We start from the raw sequence: 23,084 nt of genomic DNA on the forward strand, positions 1-23,084 counted from the left end.
ATATGTTGAAACACCCAGCATTATCTGGAGTCCAGATTTCTTCTTGACAAATGTTTGGACCAGAGATTAGAAAAATGGTGTAGGATCCCTGGGATTAGCTGGTCAGCTTTAGTCACAGAGGTGACCTATAGAATTAAAGGCCCGTCTCTTTCCTGCACATGTTGTTAGCAACCCATTCCAGGTCTTGGACTGATCATTCTGCAGCTAAGCGAAATAGAATGAGTAAAGGAATCACTGTCTGATGATATTAATAAGCACTTAGCTTTCTCACAAGAGTTACATGGAGGACACTGCTCTGTAGACTGCAAATGAACAGGACCAGGCTCACACAGGTCATAATATTGGATGCAGACATTCTCATACCTTGTTTGTATAAAAAGAATAAACAAAGCTAGCCAGCCACCTGTCTATACTTGTATATATCATTTATTTTCAACACTGCTAGTCTGAAATACAGACCAAAAAGAAATACAGAATTTCTTTTCATAGAATCATAGAATATCAGGGTTGGAAGGGACCTCAGGAGGTCATCTAGTCCAACCCCCTGCTCAAAGCAGGACCAATCCCCAACTAAATCATCCCAGCCAGGGCTTTGTCAAGCCTGACCTTAAAAAGCTCTAAGGAAGGAGATTCCACCACCTCCCTAGGTGACCCATTCCAGTGCTTCACCACCCTTCTAGTGAAAAAGTTTTTCCTAAGATCCAACCTAAACCTTCCCCACCGCAACTTGAGACCATTACTTCTCATTCTGTCATCTGGTACCACTGAGAACAGTCTAGATCCATCCTCTTTGGAACCCCCTTTTAGGTAGTTGAAAGCAGCTATCAAATCCCCCCTCATTCTTCTCTTCTGCAGACTAAATAATCCCAGTTCCCTCAGCCTTTTAATTGTTTGCAGCGGGAAAGATGGGGTCAGCTCTGGCAGAATCAGTTGCCTGACACATGCAAGGCCATGAATCGAGCTGTGTGACTAACAGTTTTTTTGATTCAGTGCCTGAAGTGTAAGATCAAATCATAGAATATCAGGGTTGGAAGGGACCTCAGGAGGTCATCAAGTCCAACCCCCTTGAGTCAGCCTGAAAGAAAATAGTTTTAAATATTTTGGCAAACCAAACAAGTTTAAAACAATAGTTTTGGGGCAAACAAAATATTTTGTTTGACCCAAAATGACAGGTTGCATTTAATTTTTGTGGTCTTTTTACCTTTTTAATTGTATTAAATGCAACCAAAACAAAGTTCAACATGAAAAGTTATTTCAAATTGAAAAGTCAAATCATTTTGTTTCAAAAATGAAACCTTTCCACTTTTTCTGATTTTATTTTTAACCAAAACAATTCTGCAAATTTGACACAGAAATGTTTCAGTCTACCCGAATCTGCATTTTTGGGGCAAAAAAAGAAGTGTTGTCTGAAAACTTTTGCCCAGCTGTAGCCATGAACAAATGGGTACGCTCCATGACTCTGCTTTTCTTTAAAGTGCCTTCAAACCGAGGCCTTGTCCACTTTGGCTGGTGATTTCAATATAGGATGATTGATTGTGTTCCAGGCTGCTGGGTCTATTACAAAATACCTTTTCCATCTGGAAGCAGTATTTCACCCATAGGGGATTGTTCATCAATTTCTGGATTAAGCATGAAGCCAAACCTCTCTACTGAAGCAATGTGTGATCTAATGGAGTTTCGTTCTTCCTTGTACTTCATTCCCAGTGAGCTACAGTGTGGTATTTTATAGACATCACCCTGTTAGGGTGGTGTGGAAACAAACAGCCCCAAGGGAAGCTCTGGGAGGCACCATGCCCCAGGAAAACCTATGACTTCCAAGAGCCGCTAGGAAAAGCAACAGCCTTAATGAGGAGCAGCATGCCTCCCCTTGCACCCAGCCATCTTCTCTGGTCGGTAACGATGGGTGGGTTCATGGCCCCACCTCCTTTGGGTAACAGCAGCAGCATGGAGCTGGGCATTCACTCTCAAACCGCAAGCAGTGCAATGCGTGACCAGGCAATGCGTGGGGGCGGGGGCATGCACAGGAATAAAAATATGGCTGTTTTGGGAAGGGCATTTTCTGTGCCCCCCGCAGCTGAAGGAGCTGGCTCTCCCCTGCCCCCCACGCCTCTATGGCTGGAGGAACTGGCTGTCCCCTACCCCACCCCCCTCCAATGGCCAGAGGAGATGGCTCTTCCCACCGCAGCCCTGGGGCCAATGGAGCTCTCTCTCCCACCCCAGCTCCAGAGGAGTTCTCTGCCCCCACTGCTTGGGAGGGGCCATGCCCCTGTTTGCCCACCCTTGCGCACTCCCCTGCGTGGGAGCAAAACAGGGAGGACATGGGCCCACTTAGGGAACAAATCAGGCCCAAAGATGAGGCTCTGCAGAGGGTGGTATAAAACCTGTTTCGATCAAACCCATGTATGACAAGCCCCCTCTTGCCCTCCATCTCATCTCTATTCATCTCACCTGGCGTTAATTCTATAGGACAGATCTGGAGCTAAATCTGAACAGCTAATCCCTATCCATTTTAGGGTATGTCTACACTGTACACTGAGCCCTGGCCTGTGAGACCCAGGTTTGCGGAGTTGGGTGTTTCCAAGCATTGTAAACCTGACCTTACAGTTGCTGAATCCAGGTCTCCCAGTTCTTCTAACATGTCTACAAATTCACTGCTCCAACATTCTGACTCAGGTCTGCAGTTTGCGTGGTGTCCACACTGCAGAATGTGAAGCGAAGTCCACACTGCTTGGACCTGAGTCCCAGTGGGACTCGGGCCTGACTCACCCCTTGGCAGGGTCCTAGCACCAGGTCTTGAGTGCTTGCTGATTGCTGTGTGTGTGGACGGAAGGGGGATTGGGCTCAAACCAGAATCAGAGCCCAGGCTTAGTTTGCAGTGTAGACATATCCTTCAGTATTTATATGGGCCCCGTGACTATAGTATCTGAGCATCTCTCAAGCTTTTAATGGATTTATCCTGCCGGAGGCAAGGAAGTGCTATTATCCTGATTATACAGATGAGGAATTGAGGCCCAGCAAGGCTAAGTAACTTGTCTAAGTTCACACAACAAGGCTTTGCCAGAGTAGAGAACCCCCCCACCCTCCCAAATCCCACTGGATCATCTTTGTCATCTGCATCCAGCACTGCAGGTGAGGCAGAGTTCTCCCAGACCCTGGTGAATTGTGGGCACCGAATCCCGAATCCCTGCCCAGGTGACTCACTGCACAACCTAAAGTCTGACTCCCAAATATTCCAATTACAAAACAAACCAACAGGTTGAAAATGTTTGGGTGAAACATTTGGCAAATGTTTATACATACACTGGCAGGAACCAGCGCTGGTGTAGGAATAAACCCCTCACTAAGGCAGGGGGCAACATTTCTAATGGCTTGACTGGCCACACTTGGTCCTTTTATTCTGTTTTTCAGGATGTAACATTTTCAATCCGTTTGCTAGATCGGTTCTGGATGTTAAGCACTGCATGTAAAGATGGCTATTGACACGCCTGGACATCTCCTAGAAATAAATTACCCTGATGGTCTGTGATTGCAAAGTAGCCCTCGGGGTACATTATGTTCAGTGAGAAGAATGTATTGATTGCGTGTCTTGAAACGAGCTTGGCTCTTTGACGTCAATAACAGCCAAATAAACTAGGATTCTCGCACCTAGTTCATTACCTGCAGGATGTTTGGGTCTACGCGGCACTCGTCAAAGAGCAGCCAGTTACAAATCTCCCTTTCTGACTATCACTTGGACTTCCAAATCATGGATTGCATCAGTGACATAGACTATTTTGGGCTGGTGCTGCTTAGATTGGCCGATAGAGTGACGTTGACTCGCTTGTCTAGGGAAGCTGCATATACCTTCCTCCAAGACTGGGGAAACGAAGCAGTGGGGACCAGCAGCAGGGGGGAAAATCCCATCATGAATCAGATGGGCAAGGAGAGAGTGTCTGAGCATAATCCAGGAAAGCAGGAAACAGTCGTAGAATGAAGGGCATAGGGAGGTCTCTGACGTATGGAGTGTGTGCGGTTGCACAGGATGTTACCACAGGCCATGCCTTACTGTCATGCATGCCTGATTAGTGGCTGCTTTCCTGTCAAGCTGGCCCTCCCACTAGGTTGTTTTTTTCAGATCTTCTCATAAATCAGAAGCCCTGCTCTGATGAAGAGTTGAGCAGTCCTAACACACACGCACCGAGGAGCGAAACCTAATGTGGAAAAGTGCAGGGGGGAGGACAAATTATGATCGATGAATCCTTTGGCTGAAAGCCAGTCTGCTCATCTCTCCATAGCCAGAACCAAAGTGAGACTGGCTCTCTGGTACCGACCCCTTAAACAGAGAGGGAGCAACATCCATTTTGCTTTATTTGATGCTCTTCTTGGTATCTCATTAGTCCCTGGAGGAAGGTAAAAAGACAGACATCTCTTTCAAATGGGGAGAAAACTCCCTGACGAGCAGAGTCTGTCGGCACTGTCTAGCCTGCATGTCATTCCTTTCCCTGTCAGAGAATGTCCTTCAAATGCTAAATTATTTCATTGATATAGAAAACTGTGATGAGCTCTGTAATGATGAGCCACTCAGGGGGAACCAGAGGACAGCTTGTTACTACTTGAAAGGGAGATTATGGGGGGGGGGGGCTATAAATTCCCCACTCGCCTTCTGGAGCTCAGTGATGGCACTGCCTTTGTACATTTCTGAGTAGAGTGGAGCTATTTTATTACTTATTCATTTATTTTTCCATTTTCCTTTAATGATCTGATGTATTGTAATTGGTGAGCTTCTCTCAGGGTCTGGTGGCTTTTGCGTACTAGCTGCTTTGTCAAAGTAAGGTGCCCCCCCTTGTGATAAAAAGAGGGGACACCCATAGGTGCCAACTCCGTGGGTGCTCCGGGGCTGGAGCACCCATGGGGAAAAATTAGTGGGTGCTCTGCACCTACGGGCAGCCAAGCTCCCTGTCCCGCCACCCCACCTCACCTCCTCCTCCTCCCCTGAGTACGCCGTGTCCCCGCTCCTCCCCAGCGCTTGCTGCCTCCAAAATGCTGTAGCAAGATCCGGGAGGGAGAGAGGAAGAGCGGGAACATGGCGCAGTCAGGGGAGGAGGCGAGGCCAGGGTGGGGATTTGGGGAAGGAGTCAAATAGGGGCAGGGAGGGGATGGAGTTGAGGCAGGGACTTTGAGGAAAGGGTTGGAATGGGGGCAGGGCAGGGGTGGTCGAGCACCCACCGGCACCATTAGAAGTTGGCACCTATGCGGACACCTGGTAAATGCGCAGCTGGGGCAGGATCTACGGGCTGTGAGCCATTTCTATTGTCTATAGATACTCTGCATTAGAGAAAGGTGTCACACACCGCATGCTTTTGGTGTCAGGTAATGATGACTATCCTGCATCACTGTGCATGGCCTCTCCAGGGGAAAGTGACAAGTAATGTTGGCAGTAGATGATAAGCCCTGGGATTCATCACATCATGCCAACCCCAAAATCACACCAGGCATTGCCATGGATGTAGGTTTCATGGAATCATGTAATAGAATATCAAGGTTGGAAGGGGCCTCAGGAGGTCATCTAGTCCAACCCCCTGCTCAAAGCAGGACCAATGTCCAGACAGATTTTTACCCCAGTTCCCTAAATGGCCCCCTCAGGGACTGAACTCACAAACCCTGGGTCTAACAGGCCAATGCTCAAACCACTGAGCTAGTCCTTTCCCCCAAAAGACAGACATTTTAAAAAACTTTGACCAGGGACATGAACCCTGGACCCTCAGATTAAAACTTTGATGCTCTACCAACTGAGCTAGCCAGTAAAGTGCCCCCCCCCCCTCCACTCTTGTGCCAGTTTGTTTTGCCTTTATGTCCTGGTGAACAGTGTGAAACTGATACTTCTTGCCAATCACAGGACCGGTACAGAGCAGTCAGCAACACCCGTGCAAGCTTCCCCAACCCACCCGGTCAATGGTCCCTAGACCCTTGATTTGGCAGAACCACTACAGTTTGGTCTCCATGTCCCATTCAATTCTTGGCCTCACTTCTGAGCCTTCCAATAAGGGTGCAGATTAGTGCCAGTTATCATGATGGTTCCGGGAGCTGTCATCCAAGTGTATTTCTATCAGGGAAGACTTTGGTTCCTTTGCTAACAAATGAACAATTGATGTCTCAGCACAGAAGATAGTTTCATGGAATGAAGCCAATCATCTCACAGACTTAGAAAAGCCACACACCTGGAACTTTGCTCAAGCTGTCTTAAACCCTGTGAGACCACTCAGCACATGACATCCCCCTTCACATCTTTAGAGAGAAAAGGGAGTGAAAATAGAGGTGAAAGGGGAAAAAAAAGGTTGCTTAGATTGAAGATGGTGGAGATGAAGAGAGAAGACCAGGAATGAAAAAGGCACGAATACAGAGTTCAATGGGTGATTTAATGAGCTATCACTTGAGGAAGCAGATTGCAAGATGACCCTCTGGCCCAAAGGTCAAATTTCTGAAATAGATGTTGGGTTTTCTCTGGCTCACCAGCAGTGAAGTTTCAGAAATGAATAGGATCCATCAATCTGCTAACTCCTGCCTCCAGTGAACATCCAAAAGGGTTGGAATAAACTGGGTAATCTGGACATTTAACACAATGATTCTTTCAAAATCTCATTAAGATGATTGAAAGTTCCTTCAAGAGACAGCCCCACAGCTAACACAGTGGCACTTTACGGTCCGGATTCTCTTAGCACCCATCACAAGATGCAAGAAGGGTGAAGAAAGTGGACACCATCACTGGCCTAAGAGAACATGCTGGCGTAGATATGCTGCTTGTGTGCTATTTCAGCATGCAGGCTGAGTGCCAGGGTAGCGAGAGTGAGGAGCTGGCACATTGAGGGTCTGCTCAGTTACACCTTTCCTCCAATGTCATAGGCCCATTAAAGACCCGAAGCCAGCGTTGGAATTTAAAGCTGCCTGTCGTGTTGTGTCGTTCTTTGAAAATTTGGCTTTGAATGTTTAACTAAAAGCAACAAAATGCCAGTTTCCCTCCTTATCTCTCTGAATAGGCCCTCCCCTATTGTGTCAAGGTATTGCAAGGCTCTTGGAACATGGCTGATACCACACCGTTTACCCGACGTGGTTATACACAGCCACGGGGGGCTGAGCAGAAGTAGCACTTTCCGCCTTCCATTTGACAGCCTAATTTTCAGAAACCGAACTCCACTTTTGCATGCACGGTTGTGTGCACCCATTTTGTGCACGTGCATGCTCCATTGACAGAGAACCCATTCATTGAAAGAAAGAGAGAGAGAAAAAACAAAGGAAAATGGAGAGAGAGAGAGTAAAAGGAGAGTAAAAAAGGAGAAGTGAATTGAGTTGCAATTTTCTACTGGCACATTCTGCCTGTTTTGAATGCAGTTTTCACACACAGCTTAAATGCAGGCACCAATCAGATGAATTATCCCTCTGCCAATTTAACTGCAAGCACAAGTCAGACAGTTATTTTTGTTCACAATCAATTTTGCTAGAATAAAACCCTTCGTCATTTTGCAGGTGCAGATTGTTCCCAGCAGGAGTCTTTGGAAATTGTAGCCCTTGAAAACTCCATCCTTTCGTGAGCTGTTGGCTGGAGGGCTAGAGGGGAAGCTGTGCAGACATTTGTGGTTTCAGTTCACAGGGGGGCTTGCAAACATTTTCTTTGGTTTTGACCTGTGTGGGATTTGCACCTCCTAAGTTTGGCCCTGAGTTTTGGCTTTGAAAGAACCTGAGATTTACAGCACACCATCATCAGAACGGATTAGTTTTTCACCCCTTCCGTGGGAAGGATAAATCAGTTAATCGGTTCCCTCAAAGCTGAGCCAAAGTCCCCGGGGAAAGTTTGCAAACTTCAGCTGACCTTTCAATGATGCTGCACTATGGTTTACATTTGTAATGAAACCCTAACCCTCCCTGTGCACATTTCACAATGCTCTCCAAATCTCAGCTGTCCCAAGGCAGCTGCTGTCACCACCATCTTAACCCTTGTCTCTGCTCTAACGATGTCTGTGTTCTTGCTGTGGAACTCGAGTCTGGCCATCTGTCTCGGTTTCAGACTGTCTCCCAGCCAGCCAGCACTGCAAACAGAACATTTTGTGTCTGTCTGTCTGGAGCACAGTGCTAGATGGGAGTTGATAGCACACGCCAGGCTTATGGTGGTAATAAAATGCAATTGATTTTGGCATCACAACAGCTTTCCCCTTCCTTAAACAGATGAATTTTGTTTCTTAACCTGAATAAAGCCGAGCTGAACTAGTGCGGATTGCAGGAAGTAAAACCTGGCTCTGACAAAGGATTTTCCAGGGATAAAACGTGTGTCAAACCTTTATTTTAACTTGTATCACAATAATAACATGGGGTATTCAAAAGAATGGGTCAGAACAGTTTTAAATAGTTTAAAATCAAAAACAGTCTGTATGTTTTGTCACATCTGCAGCCTTTCTCCTCCTTCAGTCCCTTCCCTCACTCACTACAAATAAGGCCAGGGTCTTACAGACAAAGTCTCCTTCACAATGTTGGGGTTACTAGGCCTGCCTGAGCCAGAGTTCTTCCATGTTTAAACTCTGTCCTTCCATGTTTAACTCTAATCGGCCTTAACAACCAAGGACAGGAATTGGAATGTGTAAACAGACAGTTAGCAATTACGACCTTGTTCATACCAGGTACCAAACAATAATGATGAGGTTTGCATGTTTCTAGCTGGGGAAGGGGTAATAAACTAAGGGTAAACAGGACCAAATAACTGTTTAGGGAGAAGTTACTAACAAGCTAGATTTATAGCCCTAGAATGATTTAGTTGCTTAAATGTATAAACATGCCTTCGGTAGAGAGGGGAGGGAGAGTGGGGGGGGGGTGGTAGAGAGGGGGAGAGAGGGGGGGCTTAGTTGTAAAGTGTATAAAGAAGAGAGAAACTGTTTTTGCTGGTGTGCTTGATTTGAGACTTGCCTGACTCCTTGCACCACTTTGAGATCTCAAATAAACTTTGATTGTTTCTTCAGCCCGGTATGTTTATTGGCGCGAAGCACTCCGGGCAACGAACCCCACTGTTGCTGTCCTCGGGCCCCTGTGCCGGCAACAACAAGACACCCCAATTCACCCTCTACACTGAATGAGGTCTGTGCTCTGTGGGAAAAATAATCTGTAGTCATGTAATCAATGACCGTGTCATAATGCATACACACAAGAGGGGCAAATTAAAGTTGCACAGGATTTAGTCTAGATTTAGACATTCAATTTCAGCAACACCCAATCTGTCTGTATGTCAGTCTCAGCAGAAGGGTAGATAGAGGGCAATGGAAAACAGGTGCATTTAGTTTATATAGCTGGTATCAGCTTGGCCATGCATACAGGAGAGGTTGGAGGGTTTTTCAATGCACCCCTGTAGAGACCATTTTGCCGCTAGAGCACTGCCACGCTTGACAGTGCTGTCTCAGACCTTCAGGGGCAACGAGCAACATCTATTGTCCCTATACCTCTCCATGTCACTCTAGAGCAAATGACTTGTTAGGAAAGAGAGATCTTGTTTTAATGCAGAAGTCTTTAGTGATCGGGGAGGAGAAATGCAGAAGGCAAACAATATAAGCATCTGCTTCTAAAGTTCTTCTCCACACTGCCTGCCTGTCTTTACAGAAATGCAGTGAGAAAGAACAAGTAACCAGTGCACGCAGAAAGACTTAGACAGTCCTTATTTGATAAAACAGCGGGGCTTAGTACATTTCAGATGCTTCTTAGGCAGGCTCTCTTCCTCTATGATGAACGCACCAACACCACAGGACACGAATTCAAAATGGTCATGGACAGCTCACATTGTGGATGAGCTCCCACGTACACATTGCCAGGACCCGGTGTGAACTAGCTACCTGTCAGCCTACAAACTCTCCTCTAACTTTCAGAAACAGCTAATTGGGCTCTCTTCTGCCTTCACTGACAGGGCAAATGTGCTTGGAGAGCAGACAGGGATGTGAGAAAAGCCAGGCTGGAGACACGTGAAGTATTTTCAGACTTTCACTTCTGTGCATAGCACACAGAAAATAAAATAACCCCTTTGTATGAACCAGGTCAGAGGACTAATTCCAAGGGTGTGAAGTAAACTCTTATGATGAGATAGAGAGTTATGTAATTTCTATGGACATGGATGCAAATTCATCCTTGGTGTATTTCCTTTCCTACTGATGAAGGATAAATATAATCAAATGGGATTAATTTTCTAAGTGTGTGAGTCTAAATTGCTGCTGACAAGTTTGTGTGCAAATCTGTTGCACCTGCAATCAGGAAGCTGCATGCACAAGTACTGGTATGCATTACTGTTGACCATTTGCATTAACAGTTGTCCATTTGCATGTGCAAAATTGGGATTTGGAGGTTTATCTTGGCTAGTCACATTTCATCGCTCCTTAGATATGTTTTCCATATGAGATTGATCCTTTGAACAGTAAATTGGAATGAACCAAAGGTGGGAATTTGAAGTGGATCAGTTAAACTGCATTAAATCCGAGAGTGAACACCCTCATTCAGAATTAAAGTGACATTAATTCAGTTCACTTTAATTCACTTCCAAAGTGAATTAAGCTAAACCTAATTAAGGCAACTTTATTTCTGAATAACGACGTCCACAGAGGGATTTAATGTGATCTAACTAATACACTTCAAATACACACCTTTGGTTAATTCATATTATCTTTCCTGGATATCCCTGTGTAGACAAGCCCTGAAAGGAGACTCAGGCCTCAAGGCTCCCTTTCTCTTCCTTTTTCTACCACTTGAAAACCCCAAGAAGGTTCAGTTCCTTGTAGGATTGCCAACCCTCCAGGATAGGTCTGGAGTCTCTGGGAATTAAAGTTTAATCTTTCATTAAAGATTATGTCATGTGATGAAATCTCCAGCAATTCAGCCAACCAAAATGGGCAACCCTAGTTCCTTGGGGCAGGAATCAATATTTTAGTCCATGTTTGTACCATGCCTAGCACAATGGGGTACTGGTCCATGACGTGCTATCCTAAAACAAAAAATAAATCATCATCTTCTTCTTCTTGCCCACTTCTCATCTCTTCTCCTCTTCCTCAGGGCTGGGATGGTCAATTTCCTAGTATGAAGTTTTTCCAGGGAATTCTGATGATCTTCCAAACCCCAGGAAATTATTTTCCAGGAAGTTTAACTGCCCACTGAATACGCAACCTTATGACTTATACAGGGCACTTGTTTGCATGTAAACATTTTATGTGGCGCCTCCATGCTTGTCTACACTAAGCACTTTTGCACCACTGTAGAGAAATCAGTTTAGCCCCATTGGCGTACGCCCCAAATTTCCAAATTAAAGTAACATTGTAAATCTTTGTATCAGGCTAGAGCATCTATATTAGGGGGTTGAAGAGGTGTAACTACAGCAAGCAATAGTTATACCAGAGTATATTTTTTAACATAGGCAAAGCCCTTGTTAGTTTTCATAGATGATGTGGTTTATAAAGCCAGAAGCAAAAGTATTGTGAGCCTCTAGTCTGAGCTCCTGCATAACACAGGCCAAAAGCCTTCTCCAAATTAATTCCTATTGAACCAGAGCAAATTTTTTAGAAAAAAAAATCCAATTGTGAGTAATGGAGAATCTATTACAGCTCTTGATGAATTGTTCCAATGGTTAATTACACTTACCATTAAAAATTTGTGCTTTTTTTCTAGTCTAAAAAAGCTTCAACTTCCAGCCATTGGATCTTTTTATACTTTTGTTTCCTAGATGGAAGAGCTCTCTGTTATCAAATTTCAGTTCCCCATGTAGGCTCTTATAGGCTGTGATCCAGTCACCCCTTGGCCTTCTCTTCGACAAGCTAAATAGATTGCGTTTCTTGAGTCTTTTCCTAGCAGGCATGTTTTCCAGTCTGTTAATCATTCTCGCGACTCTTCTCTGTACCCTCTCCAATTTAAGTTCAATTTAGTTCAGTCTCAATGGCTGCCTAGATTGCTGCCCAGAAATGAATCTTCTTTTCCCCCAGTGTACTCTTTATTTGTTTCTTCATGACCTTGAGCTTCAGTGTTCAGCAGAGAAATAAAAAGTTACCTTCAGGATTTCTACATGGTGCATGGAACTTCAATATCAGCCAGAAAGACAATTACCCCTGATGGCCTCAGGGCGTTACCTTCATGTCTACAGTATAACATTGCAATGCACATTCGTGACTCCATTTGTGCTCAGTTACTGGAATGAACTCGAACTTTGTCACGTCAGGAAAGTAGAAATTTAAGAAACATGCACAAAAACAGCTGCCCAACTGGGGTTAAACCTGCTCTCTGATACGTGGGGGCGTTTCCTGGCTCATGTAAACATGCACGACATTGGTCTGAGCCCAAGTCTGCAAGAAGTGGTGGCATCATCCCACTGCCCACAGGTGTTAGCACACACCTTGCCTCAGAGAATCAAATGATATTTTGACGGGTGATTAAAATACTTTTTGAACTGGCATCAGAAAAAACGGCAGGCAATTTGGGTCTGGCTGGTCCATTTTTAATAGACTAGAGACCTTTTCCACACACAGCGGTGAAAATCAGAGGCAATGCCATGCACATCAATGGTGTTACACCAGAATAAAATCAACTGACGGAGAAGGAGTCATTGCTTTTACACAGACATGTGCAAGTAAAGGGAACACCTATTTTTACATTGAGGGGCAGTTATGATGCATTCTACACCCAGAAGGGACCCTCCTTCGTTTTGCATTGGCTTGCATCTCTCTCTGATGAAGGATTTTGCTGTGTTTCCGTGCCAAGGCCAGATCCCTAGGTGAGGTAAATCAGCTGAGATCCACTGAAGTCAATTTATAGCCGCTGAACATCGGGCAGAGCGCCTCACTGAGAGATCTGTAATGTGTCTATTGCCCTCACATCTGGACGCCTTACCCCAGTGAGAACCACCAAGCGACTGCCTCCGAGTGAGACAGCTAAAATCTCCCACAGTCTCACAGTCGCAGCCTGACAGCTCTGGTGCTGCTTGTGCATTTCAACATCCCCTTCCTTCCTAAAAAGAAGTGCCCTGTTGTATCATCTGTTGGGTTGTTGTTTTTTGTTGTTGTTTTTTTGCAGCATCAAGGCTGCTTGTTATTTAAATAGCCCAGTGTGGATATCACCATTTTTTTCCCAATGTGATAAATTTTATTGATCGAACACCACCACCAAATAGATCTGATTGCAAGGACTGGTAACGTCAGCATAGCTTAGAGACCCTCCTCCAACTCAGATTAAAGAGAGAAGAGACTCAACAGTGGAAGGCAGCAAGTGCTGGAGAAAACAGCAGGATCCCCTGTCTTCTGCAGGTAAGAGGAACATACAGCTTTAGCTTTGTATGTTAAAGATTCTAGCTTGGGCAGGTCTTTTATGATGTTTTTGTCCTGGCAAAACGCAGCTCGTGTCTGACACTTTTTTTTTTTAAAGCCTGCAGACTAGTTGGTGAACCTTTGCTCTTCGTGGTTTTGTTTCTCTGCAGAGGAATTTTTGAAAGTGCCTAGGACAAATCATAGCAACAGAGAAAGCACCAGATAGAAAGATGTAAATAGAAGGAACTGTTCCTGCTATGACTATAAGCGGTTCGTTTGTTGGCAGGTGCTTCTTTTTCTTTTGTCTGTATAAATATTGAACTTTTGGGACTAGAAGTTTCATGCATCTCGGTGTGTGTTCAGTGTCACATATTATAAGACTGCTCTTTTTCATAGGGATGTTCTTGCTATTGAATAAGGTCCTAAATGACTCTGGGGCTAAAATTAGTTGCACTTGAGTTCTTTTCCTTTTCAAAAATGCCCATTCAATCACATTGTTTTTTTTTCCTTTTTGCAGGGGTGATGGGGATGCATGCAACGACCAGACTCCAGCTGGACTGGGCTAGAAAGCAGACTCATTATCAGTGAATTCGCTGGTGGTGAAAAGATTCTGGAAGCCCCTTGACCTGGAGGAACACAGTAACTAAAAACTAAAATACTCCCGCTCTATGGTGTGGAAAAGTAAGCGGCTGCCTGTGTAAGTAAAGACAAGAGAACTTCCCATGAATCCTCAGCCTGTTGTAAATAGTTTGCTGGGCACAAAGCTTGCCCCGTCTGCAGTGTTTTGCTTTCGACTAACCCAGGAGGGATCTTTGCTCCAGCCAATTCATCCGGAACTGCCTGACTTTTCTAGCACCGCAAAGCTCCCACTCAGATTGATGTGCATAAGATTGAAGAGCTCTTGTGTGTTTTATTTCCCTCTCTCATTTGGTTTCACCAGCAGCAGGATAGTTGAATGGCATTTTTTTCCCACTGCTGAGTTAAAATTTTGAACTTTTACAAGGGAACTAGACATCCAATTCCTGCCACGGTTCCCACCTCCCTTCGGAAAATAACCAGTGTCCAGCTGAAATGTGAGCCTCTTTTCACCATCAGTGTGGTGCTCTCCCTGTCAAGCTGTAAAGATCTGCAATGAAATCTGAATACAGTTCGTTATCCCTGAAAGCAGGCATGGAAAATAATTTCAGGGTAAGCTATGTGAATACCACCTACAATGATACAAGCGATGGCAGGTACTTGGACAATGGCACGAGGTCCAACTTCACCTTCCATGAACAGTCTCCTGACTTCTACGTGGTCCTCCCAGTGATTTACTCTGTGATCTGTGCAGTGGGGCTCACAGGCAATACCGCTGTCATCTACGTGATCCTCAAGGCCCCTAAGATGAAGACAGTGACCAACATGTTCATCCTGAACCTAGCTATAGCTGATGACTTGTTCACTTTGGTTCTTCCCATTAACATTGCTGAGCATCTCTTGCACTACTGGCCCTTTGGAGAAATCCTCTGCAAGATCATACTGTCCATAGACCACTACAACATCTTCTCTAGCATCTATTTCCTCACGGTGATGAGCATAGACAGGTACCTGGTTGTCCTGGCCACTGTCCGGTCCAAAAGGATGCCCCATCGTACCTACCGAGCAGCCAGAATTGTCAGTCTATGCATCTGGGCCCTGGTCACCATCATAGTTCTCCCTTTCATCATCTTTGCCAACGTCTATGTAGATGGCCTGGAGATCAAGAGCTGTGGTCTAAATTTCCCCAAACCTGAGAGGTTTTGGTTCAAGGCCAGCAGGATCTATACTCTAATCCTTGGCTTTGCCATTCCTGTATCCACCATCTGCATTCTCTATACCATGATGCTGTATAAACTGAGGAACATGCACTTGAATTCAAATGCTAAAGCCCTGGACAAAGCCAAGAAGAAGGTCACCATTATGGTCTTCATCGTTCTGGCTGTGTGCCTCTTCTGCTGGACCCCTTTCCACCTGGCCACCATCGTGGCTTTGACCACTGACTTAGCGCAGACCTCCGTGGTCATAGGTATCTCCTACTTCATCACCAGTTTGAGCTATGCCAATTCATGTTTGAATCCTTTCTTGTATGCTTTCTTGGATGACAGTTTTCGGAAAAGTTTCAGAAAGATGCTGGAATGCAGAGCTGCTTAAAAGATGGACCATGCCTCTCTGTTCCCTTCCATCTCATGGCTTTGCAGGGGCAACCTTACACTGAAAAGTTTGTATGACTGAGGAACAGACGAGCTTTATGCTTTCTATTTAACTAGGCTTCTCGTTTATTTAATGATATGTATGTATGTATGTATGTGTTTGTTTCTTTTGCATTTTTCACAATTCTAATCATAAATCTTTCATGTTCCTTGTATGAATCTCACAATCACTTAAAGTTGTGGGGTTGGTTTGTTGTTTTTTGCTTGATTGTGTCTTGTTTAGGGGGAAAATCCTGAAATATTAAAGAATGACAACCTTTTCATAAAGTGTATTCTTGTCCTCTCATGGTCTTGCATTGCCACCTGCTGTACAATTACAGAACTGGGTCTCTTAAAGGGTTGACGCTATAATGCTACTGGAAGAGACCAGCCTTTTAAAGATGGATGTAACTAAGTTATTAATCTATATGTTGTGTGCAGAATTGTTATAATGGAGCAGGTTGAGCTACCAGATACAGTTGTACATTGTAAAAATGGATTTTAATGATGAGATAAAATGGTGCATTTGAGAAAAAAATTGCATCCCGGTCTGTGTGCGTATGTGTCTTGGATATAGTTTGATTTCTGACGGGAGTCTGTTTTCCCCCAAGATTTCTCCTTTCCTGAACTGCTACCATGATTCACATTGAAACCAAAATTTTAAAAAGCGTCTGAAAGTTACACTATCCAAACAAGACGATATACAAATATTGTGGTGATTGTAGAAAAAATATTTTTTGTATTATCAATGCCAAGATTTTACTTTTCATTTTTTAATGTTTAAAAAGACAGAGACTTTAAAGTGTTTGATGAAATAAATCACATTGAAAAGTGTCTGGCGTTTCTACTAGAAGCAACTTTTATAAGAAACTCTGTGTTATCCTACTCATCCCAATATCACTGCCCTGTAAATTTCATGTCACCTGATGTATAACCCTGCATTATTGTTTATAATATAGCAAAGATGTGCTGCCAACCACAAGAAAAGCCCAGAAAAGGTGGCACATAGGCTTGGTCTACACTACCCCCCCTAATTCGAACTAAGGTACGCAACTTCAGCTACGTGAATAACGTAGCTGAAGTTCGAAGTACCTTATTTCGAATTAGTTCAAACTTACCTTGGTCCACACTCGGCAGGCAGGCTCCCCCGTCGACTCCGCGGTACTCCTCTCGGCGAGCTGGAGTACCGCAGTCGACGGCGAGCACTTCCGGGTTCGACTTATCGCGTCCAGACTAGACGCGATAAGTCGAACCCAGAAGTTCGATTTCCAGCCGTCGAACTTGCCGGTAAGTGTAGCCAAGGCCATAGAGACCTTCATTCAGCCAAGCAAATGCTTAACTTGAAACAGGTTAGTCCTATTAATGGATGATGGTCAGGTGAAGTACATGCATATGTATATAAGGGTATATGTACACTGCAATTAAGCACCTGTGGCTGGCCCATGTAAGCTGACTTTGGCTTGCAGAGCTCGGGCTGTGGGACTATAAAACTGCAGTGTCTATGGGACCTGGTGAGGGCTATGAACCCAAGGTTCAGATAGGTCAGATACATGGGAACTTAGGACTTTCTCTAATGCAATAAACCAATAGTCCCTCAATCCTGGCAGCCCATACTCAACAGTTCTCAGCACCTGCTGCTTCAGAAGAGAGTGGCCGGGAGGGGGGGGGGGCGGAAGTCCCTAACATGTGCTTAGCATATTGTGCAATGGTGCAGATGGGAAGAAAATCCATCCAGACCTTGACTGGTGCTGCCCTGAAACAAAAGGACTGAGAGCCTGTTAACTGTATTCCACAAGTAGTGCAACTGCAGATGTTCAAGGAATTTGCAGAGGGTGTAAGTCAGGGCAGAATCTGGCCCACTGTTCTCACTGTATTTAGCGTTAGATTCCTCAAATGTCCCCAATGCAATGTCTTTGGGCAACCGTGTTATTCTCAGGCAAAGCTATAACTGTCAGCAAAGTCAAAATCAAAAGTCTCATGCTCAAAAATTCCCTCAAGCGCTTCCCTGCTCCTTGGGGTTTGGCTACACTTCCGAGTTAGAGCTGCCCCCAGACAGTCGCGACACTAGCAACAGAGCCAGATATATGGGTGGATTCTTCTTTTGTATCTCATCAATATATTTCCTGCTAAAATATCCTGCAGCAGGAAGTTCTGAAGGTTAACAAAACATTTGTGTAGACTTGTGTCTCCATATATTTTTAAATCCTTTCTATTAAAGGAACTTTAAATATTGTTATTATTTATTATTTGGACTATTGTAGTGGTTACCTCCACGGTGGTAGGCTCTGTATCATAACTATCCCATAGACAGGGGAAAATGGACTTCAAGTAGTAAAAGAGCTACCAGTTTCCCCATCTCTACAATCAGGATGATGATACTTAAACCACCTGTGTAAAGCGGTCTGAGCTCTAGGGATAAAGTATTGTTATTATTAGCGCAGGAGAGGAACATAAGAACGGCCGTACTGGGTCAGACCAAAGGTCCATCCAGCCCAGTATCCTGTCTACCGACAGTGGCCAATGCCAGGTGCCCCAGAGGGAGTGAACCTAACAGGCAATGATCAAGTGATCTCTCTCCTGCCATCCATCTCCATCTTCTGACAAACAGAGGCTAGGGACACCATTCCTTACCCATCCTGGCTAATAGCCATAAATGGACTTAACCAACATGAATTTATCCAGTTCTCTTTTAAACGCTGTTATAGTCCTAGCCTTCACAACCTCCTCAGGTAAGGAGTTCCACAAGTTGACTGTGCGCTGCGTGAAGAAGAACTTCCTGGTATTGGTTTTAAATCTGCTGCCTATTAATTTCATTTGGTGACTCCTAGTTCTTGTATTATGGGAATAAGTAAATCACTTTTCCTTATCCACTTTCTCCACATCACTCATGATTTTATATACCTCTATCATATCCCCCCTTAGTCTCCTCTTTTCCAAGCTGAAAAGTCCTAGCCTCTTTAATCTCTCCTCATATGGGAACTGTTCCAAACCCCTAATCATTTTAGTTGCCCTTTTCTGAACCTTTTCAGGAAGATGGCAACCTTGATGCAGTCCTCCCTCTTAAGTGCACTGACACAATCAATGTGGGCAACCAAATGCCAGTTGACAGCCTCACGGTCTAAAAAGCAACTCAAGTGCCAGGACTCAAAGTAGGTGTAACGGGGTGCATGGTGCACCGCTCTGTGCTCAGCCCCTTGGCCCCGCTCCTTACAGCCTCAGGGACACTCCCAGCTGGTGCAACACCCGTGCTCTTTATTTGTGTCCGTTTCCCACCACTAGTTTCCTGCTATTTACAGTGGCTTGGCCTAACACAGGCCTGGTCAGCAACAGAGTAACAGGCTCCTACCTCTCCCTAAGCCTCCTTTCCCTCCTGGTCTCCACCCCCTCTTCATTCACTTCCTCCCTCCCAGCCTTATAGCTCCTCCCTAATGAGGCTGGCAGGTGCGGTCAGTGATTAGGCAAACCTAGGCTATTTACCCAGCCCCAACCCATTCCCCCTGATTGGGGCTGGCGTGCAAGGAGCTGACTGAGGCTTCCCCAGCTGCGCTCTGCCACACACCTCCCCCCTTAAGCAATCGCCTGGGGGGGCCTGCTCCGGCCCCTTCTCCCCCTGCCCTCCCTTCTTCACGCTGGCTTTGTTGTCTAGGGATTTTCTCTGTTGGGACCTGGGTCCTCCCCCTCACTAGGGTCGAGGGGCATAGGGGCTTCCCCTCCCTTCAAGGGGGTCTCAGCCCTTTTTCTGCCGGCGCATTCCCTGCAACGGCCTCCTTTCCCCTTTGGGAAGGGGCCCCAATCTGTCCCCAGTGTCATGGGGTACGGCAACCCCTCTACCACCCCTACCTGTTGCCAGGCAAACCAGCCCCCTACCACAAGGTAGGGCCTCCAATCCCCCTGGATGCACTTAAGCATCATTCTTGCTCCGGGGATCAACCACTGGAGCTTCACTAGCCCCCTTTGAATGAGGGAGCCGGCCAAGGTTGTGCCCACTGAGCCTCTCTGGCAGGGCCGGCTCCAGGGGTTTTGCCGCCCCAAGCGTTGGGGGAAGCCACGGCACTTCAGCGGCAGCTCCACCGCACCGCTTTCTTCTTCGGCAGCACTTCGATGGCAGGTCCTTCCCTCCGAGAGGACCTGCCGCCGAATTGCCGCCAAAGAGCCGGACATGCCACCCCTTCCCCTTGGCCGCCCCAAGCACCTGCTTGCTGCACTGGTGCCTGGAGCTGGCCGTGCTCTCTGGGGCTTCCTCCCCACCCTCATGAGGATGGTGGCCAGTCCTCGCCCCTGCTTCCTCCCTCCACCATTCGTCCAGCCACAGAATTCGACTAGCCCACACTGCTTTTCCGGGCAATCTAGGCTTTTGTGTCCCGGCCACCCACATCACCAGCAGATCAACTGGCCCTGGCAACTAGGGGCTCCCTTAGCCTTCTCCTTCTTTTTCTCTGGGTTCCTCCCAGGGTAGGGCTGTTCCCTCAGAATTTCTTCCCCGAGTCCAGGTCCCGGCCTGTCCACCCGTCCCTTCGAGGCAAGTCCACCTCGGTGTATTCCTCAGTCAGTTTAATCGCGGCGTCCACCGAACTCGGCTGGTGCTGCCAGAGCCGGACTCGCATGTTTTCCAGGAGGCCCCTGTACAAATTGCTCCAGAATTACCCAGTCCATTATCTCCCCCACTGTCTGGGTGTCTGGCCTTAACCACTGCATGGCCCCGTCTATACGTTTTAGGGCAAAAGCTCGGGGCCGCAAACCCCCTGTCCACTGGGCCACCCGAAACTTTTGCCTGTACCTCTCCACAGACAGCCCCATCCAGTCCAGTACTGCCGCCTTCACCACCTCGTAATCTTCGGCCTGTTCATTACTTAGGTCCATGTAGGCCACCTGCGCCGCTCTGGCCAGATAGGGGGCCAGTCGCAGGGCACCGATTGCCTTGTCCTGCCCGGCGCCCATGGCTACCCGTTCAAAAGTGCACAGGAAGGCATCAGGGTCGTCGGTGGGGCCCATTTTACAGAGTCCCAGCCATGGTGCATGTTGGGATATTTAGGGTCAAAGTAAAGACCTGGGGAGACCACTGGGGTGCTGGCATGGTGTTAGGGAGTAGGCACAGGCATGCACTATTCCTTCGCTTGATAGATAAAGTGTCATCCTGCCATAAAGTTCCCTTCTGCTCGTTAAGGATTGATAAGCGTTGCAGCTGCGTAAGGAATGTGGGGATCTAAGGGATAATCTTTGGGTAAAGCAGTGTTATCTCCCCCTCCCTTCCTTTCCTTTCCCAGCTACATAAACAAGCTCGGGGTCATGGCCCCTTCCCTGTGAACTGCTGATCAAGGGAATTTGTGACTAATTATTGCAAAAAAATGTATCTTCAAGGTAAAAATATCTGTATGATATGCTTAATGCTATAAACAGGGGTGGGTATGATCAGATTCAGCTTATGGCTATTAATATTCATTGTATGGGCGTTCATATTACTCACTAAGGGTTTTGGGGATGTTGTAGTAAATGTGGGTATTTACATAGTAACTTAACTAAAAGAGTGTGAGGTAATTAACTCAGTGCTTACTTGACAATTGGGTCGAGGGGAACAAGTCCTGCCCTAAAGAAGCCTGTCTACTCAATCCATCTCTCGGGCCTCCTGTTCTTCTTCTGACAGCGCGCGGTTGCCATCCCCTCCCGGGGGACTCACCAACTGGCGCAGGAGCGGCTGTTGTACACTGGCCGGCTCCCAGATGAATTCCTGGAGGGTCTTTTGTTGCTCAGCCTGCCAGGCGAGTAAGGCTTGTCTCTGCACCTGGTGGGACTGCTGGAAGGTCTGCAGGGTCTTCTGCAGCTCCTCCTGCTGCTTATCCAGCCACTGAGTGCCCTCCATTCTCGGGTTGCCAGTCCCTGGTGGTGGCTTCAGATCCCGGACAAGCCCCCATGTGTAACAGGGAGCACAGCAAGCACCTGTGTATTCAGCCCCTTGGCCCCGCTCCTCACAGACTCAGGGACACTCCCAGCTGGTGCAACACCCGTGCACTTTATTTGTGTCCATTTCCCACCACCAGTTTCCTGCTATTTACAATGGCTTGGCCTAACACAGGCCTGGTCAGCAGCAGACTCCTACCTCTCCCTGAACCTCCCTCCCATCCCCCAGCCTTATAGCTCCTCCCTAATGAGGCTGGCAGGTGCAGCCAGTGATGAGGCAAACCTAGGCTATTTACCCAGCCCCAATCCATTTTCCCTGATTGGGGCTGGAGTGCAAGGAGCTGACTGAGGCTTCCCCAACAGCATCCTGCCACACTAGGCCTATACACCTCTACCTCCATATAATGCTGTCCTCGGGAGCCAAAAAATCTTACCGTGTTATAGGTGAAATCGCATTATATCGAACTTGCTTTGATCCACCGGAGTGTGCCGCCCCGGAGCACTGCTTTACCGCGTTATAACACGAATTCGGATATATCGGGGTAGAGGTGTACTTACATTGGCATGTAGAGTGCACACACTACATGACCAGCTAACACGGGTATAAGCGGCAGTGTAGACAGCGAGGCATTGCTTAGACAAGCCGAGTAGAGTGCCCAACATGCCTGACCCTGGTGTATATGCCCCACACACGTCCAAGCCGTGCCTCCCATAGCTACACTGCAATTTTTAGCAGTGGTGTCCTGCTGCCGGAGTCTTTCCCCGCTGCCTCCCCCTTCCCAGAGCCTTTCCTCGCTGCAGTGTAAGCATAGACATAGTTTAAGAAAGCCTAATGAGAAAAATCTGTTGCCATTCAGTTTCACGGAGTTTTCCTTTGTGCTAGTATCACATTGGCTCAATCGGGACAACTGTTGGTTCTCTATACATCCGTATCATACCTCCCATGGATGGAAGGCACTATTTCAGTGCAGAGTACCGTGGTTACTGTTTGGTGCATGGAAATGCTGAAGTGCGCAGCATGGCTTACAATCACACTCTGCCCCTGGCTTGGTCATCAACAGAGGTGGTTGAAAAATGGAATTTTCCTTTCGTGGGAAATTTCCACATTCCAAAATTAAGTCCCGTTTTGAATGGGAATGAAAAGTCGAAATGCCGGTTTTTTGTTTGTTTGTTTTTTGCACACTGAAAAATTCCAAAAAGTTTTAAATCAGAGATACTGAAACAGCAAATGTAGAGATTTCCAGTCAAAACAAAATGATTTGATGGGTCACAATGACAATTGTCATTTCAGTTCTCCCAGGCAGGAAACTGAAAAAACTGTCAAAACAACATTTTCCAGGGCCAAATGACAATTTCAACACTTTTCCAGTGGGAAAATTTTGACCAGCTCTAATTATTAACCTGTCACAAAATAGGTGCTGAATCCTCATGCAGAGCTAATTGTGGAAACAGGCCTGAACCGTAATCCCAGATGATTAACTCCCTGAATTTCAGTGTGTAAACTCCAGACCCAATTTTCATGGCTTGGTTCTATTCCCAGTTAGCTGTGATGTGTGACTGGACAAGGAACTGTCTTGTGTTTCATTTCGACAGAATGCTCTCTATTAGAAACCCAAGGAATCTGTCAAAGCAGAGTTTGCTGAGGTCTTGAGTTAGGTAATTTGTGCAAGCATCCCACATTAACTCCAGTGGCCCTCAAAGC

General features: G+C 46.2%; 1 protein-coding gene across 3 annotated transcripts; it reads left to right on the top strand.

Moving 5' to 3' along the window:
- Positions 1–12,417: 12,417 nt before the first annotated feature.
- NPBWR2 (neuropeptides B and W receptor 2) lies at positions 12,418–16,321 on the top strand. 3 transcript variants are annotated; one of them, XM_065566180.1, is made up of 3 exons: positions 12,478–13,280; positions 13,399–13,566; positions 13,798–16,321. In XM_065566180.1, exon 3 carries the CDS (start codon positions 14,412–14,414, stop codon positions 15,447–15,449), a length of 1,038 nt encoding a protein of 345 aa, XP_065422252.1. In that variant the 5' UTR covers positions 12,478–13,280; positions 13,399–13,566; positions 13,798–14,411; the 3' UTR covers positions 15,450–16,321. The 3 variants fall into 3 exon arrangements, with proteins under 3 accessions (XP_005309938.2, XP_065422252.1, XP_065422253.1); XM_065566181.1 differs by having other exon boundaries at positions 13,198–13,280; positions 13,451–13,566; XM_005309881.4 differs by lacking the exon at positions 13,399–13,566 and having other exon boundaries at positions 12,418–13,280.
- The last annotated feature ends 6,763 nt before the right edge of the window (positions 16,322–23,084 follow it).

This window comes from Chrysemys picta, chromosome 13 (assembly GCF_011386835.1).
Source record: "Chrysemys picta bellii isolate R12L10 chromosome 13, ASM1138683v2, whole genome shotgun sequence".
Taxonomy (NCBI): domain Eukaryota; kingdom Metazoa; phylum Chordata; order Testudines; family Emydidae; genus Chrysemys; species Chrysemys picta.

Excerpts from the sequence above, each read along its gene's own strand:
- NPBWR2 (XM_005309881.4), top strand. The coding sequence starts at position 14,412 with ATGAAATCTGAATACAGTTCGTTATCCCTGAAAGCAGGCATGGAAAAT.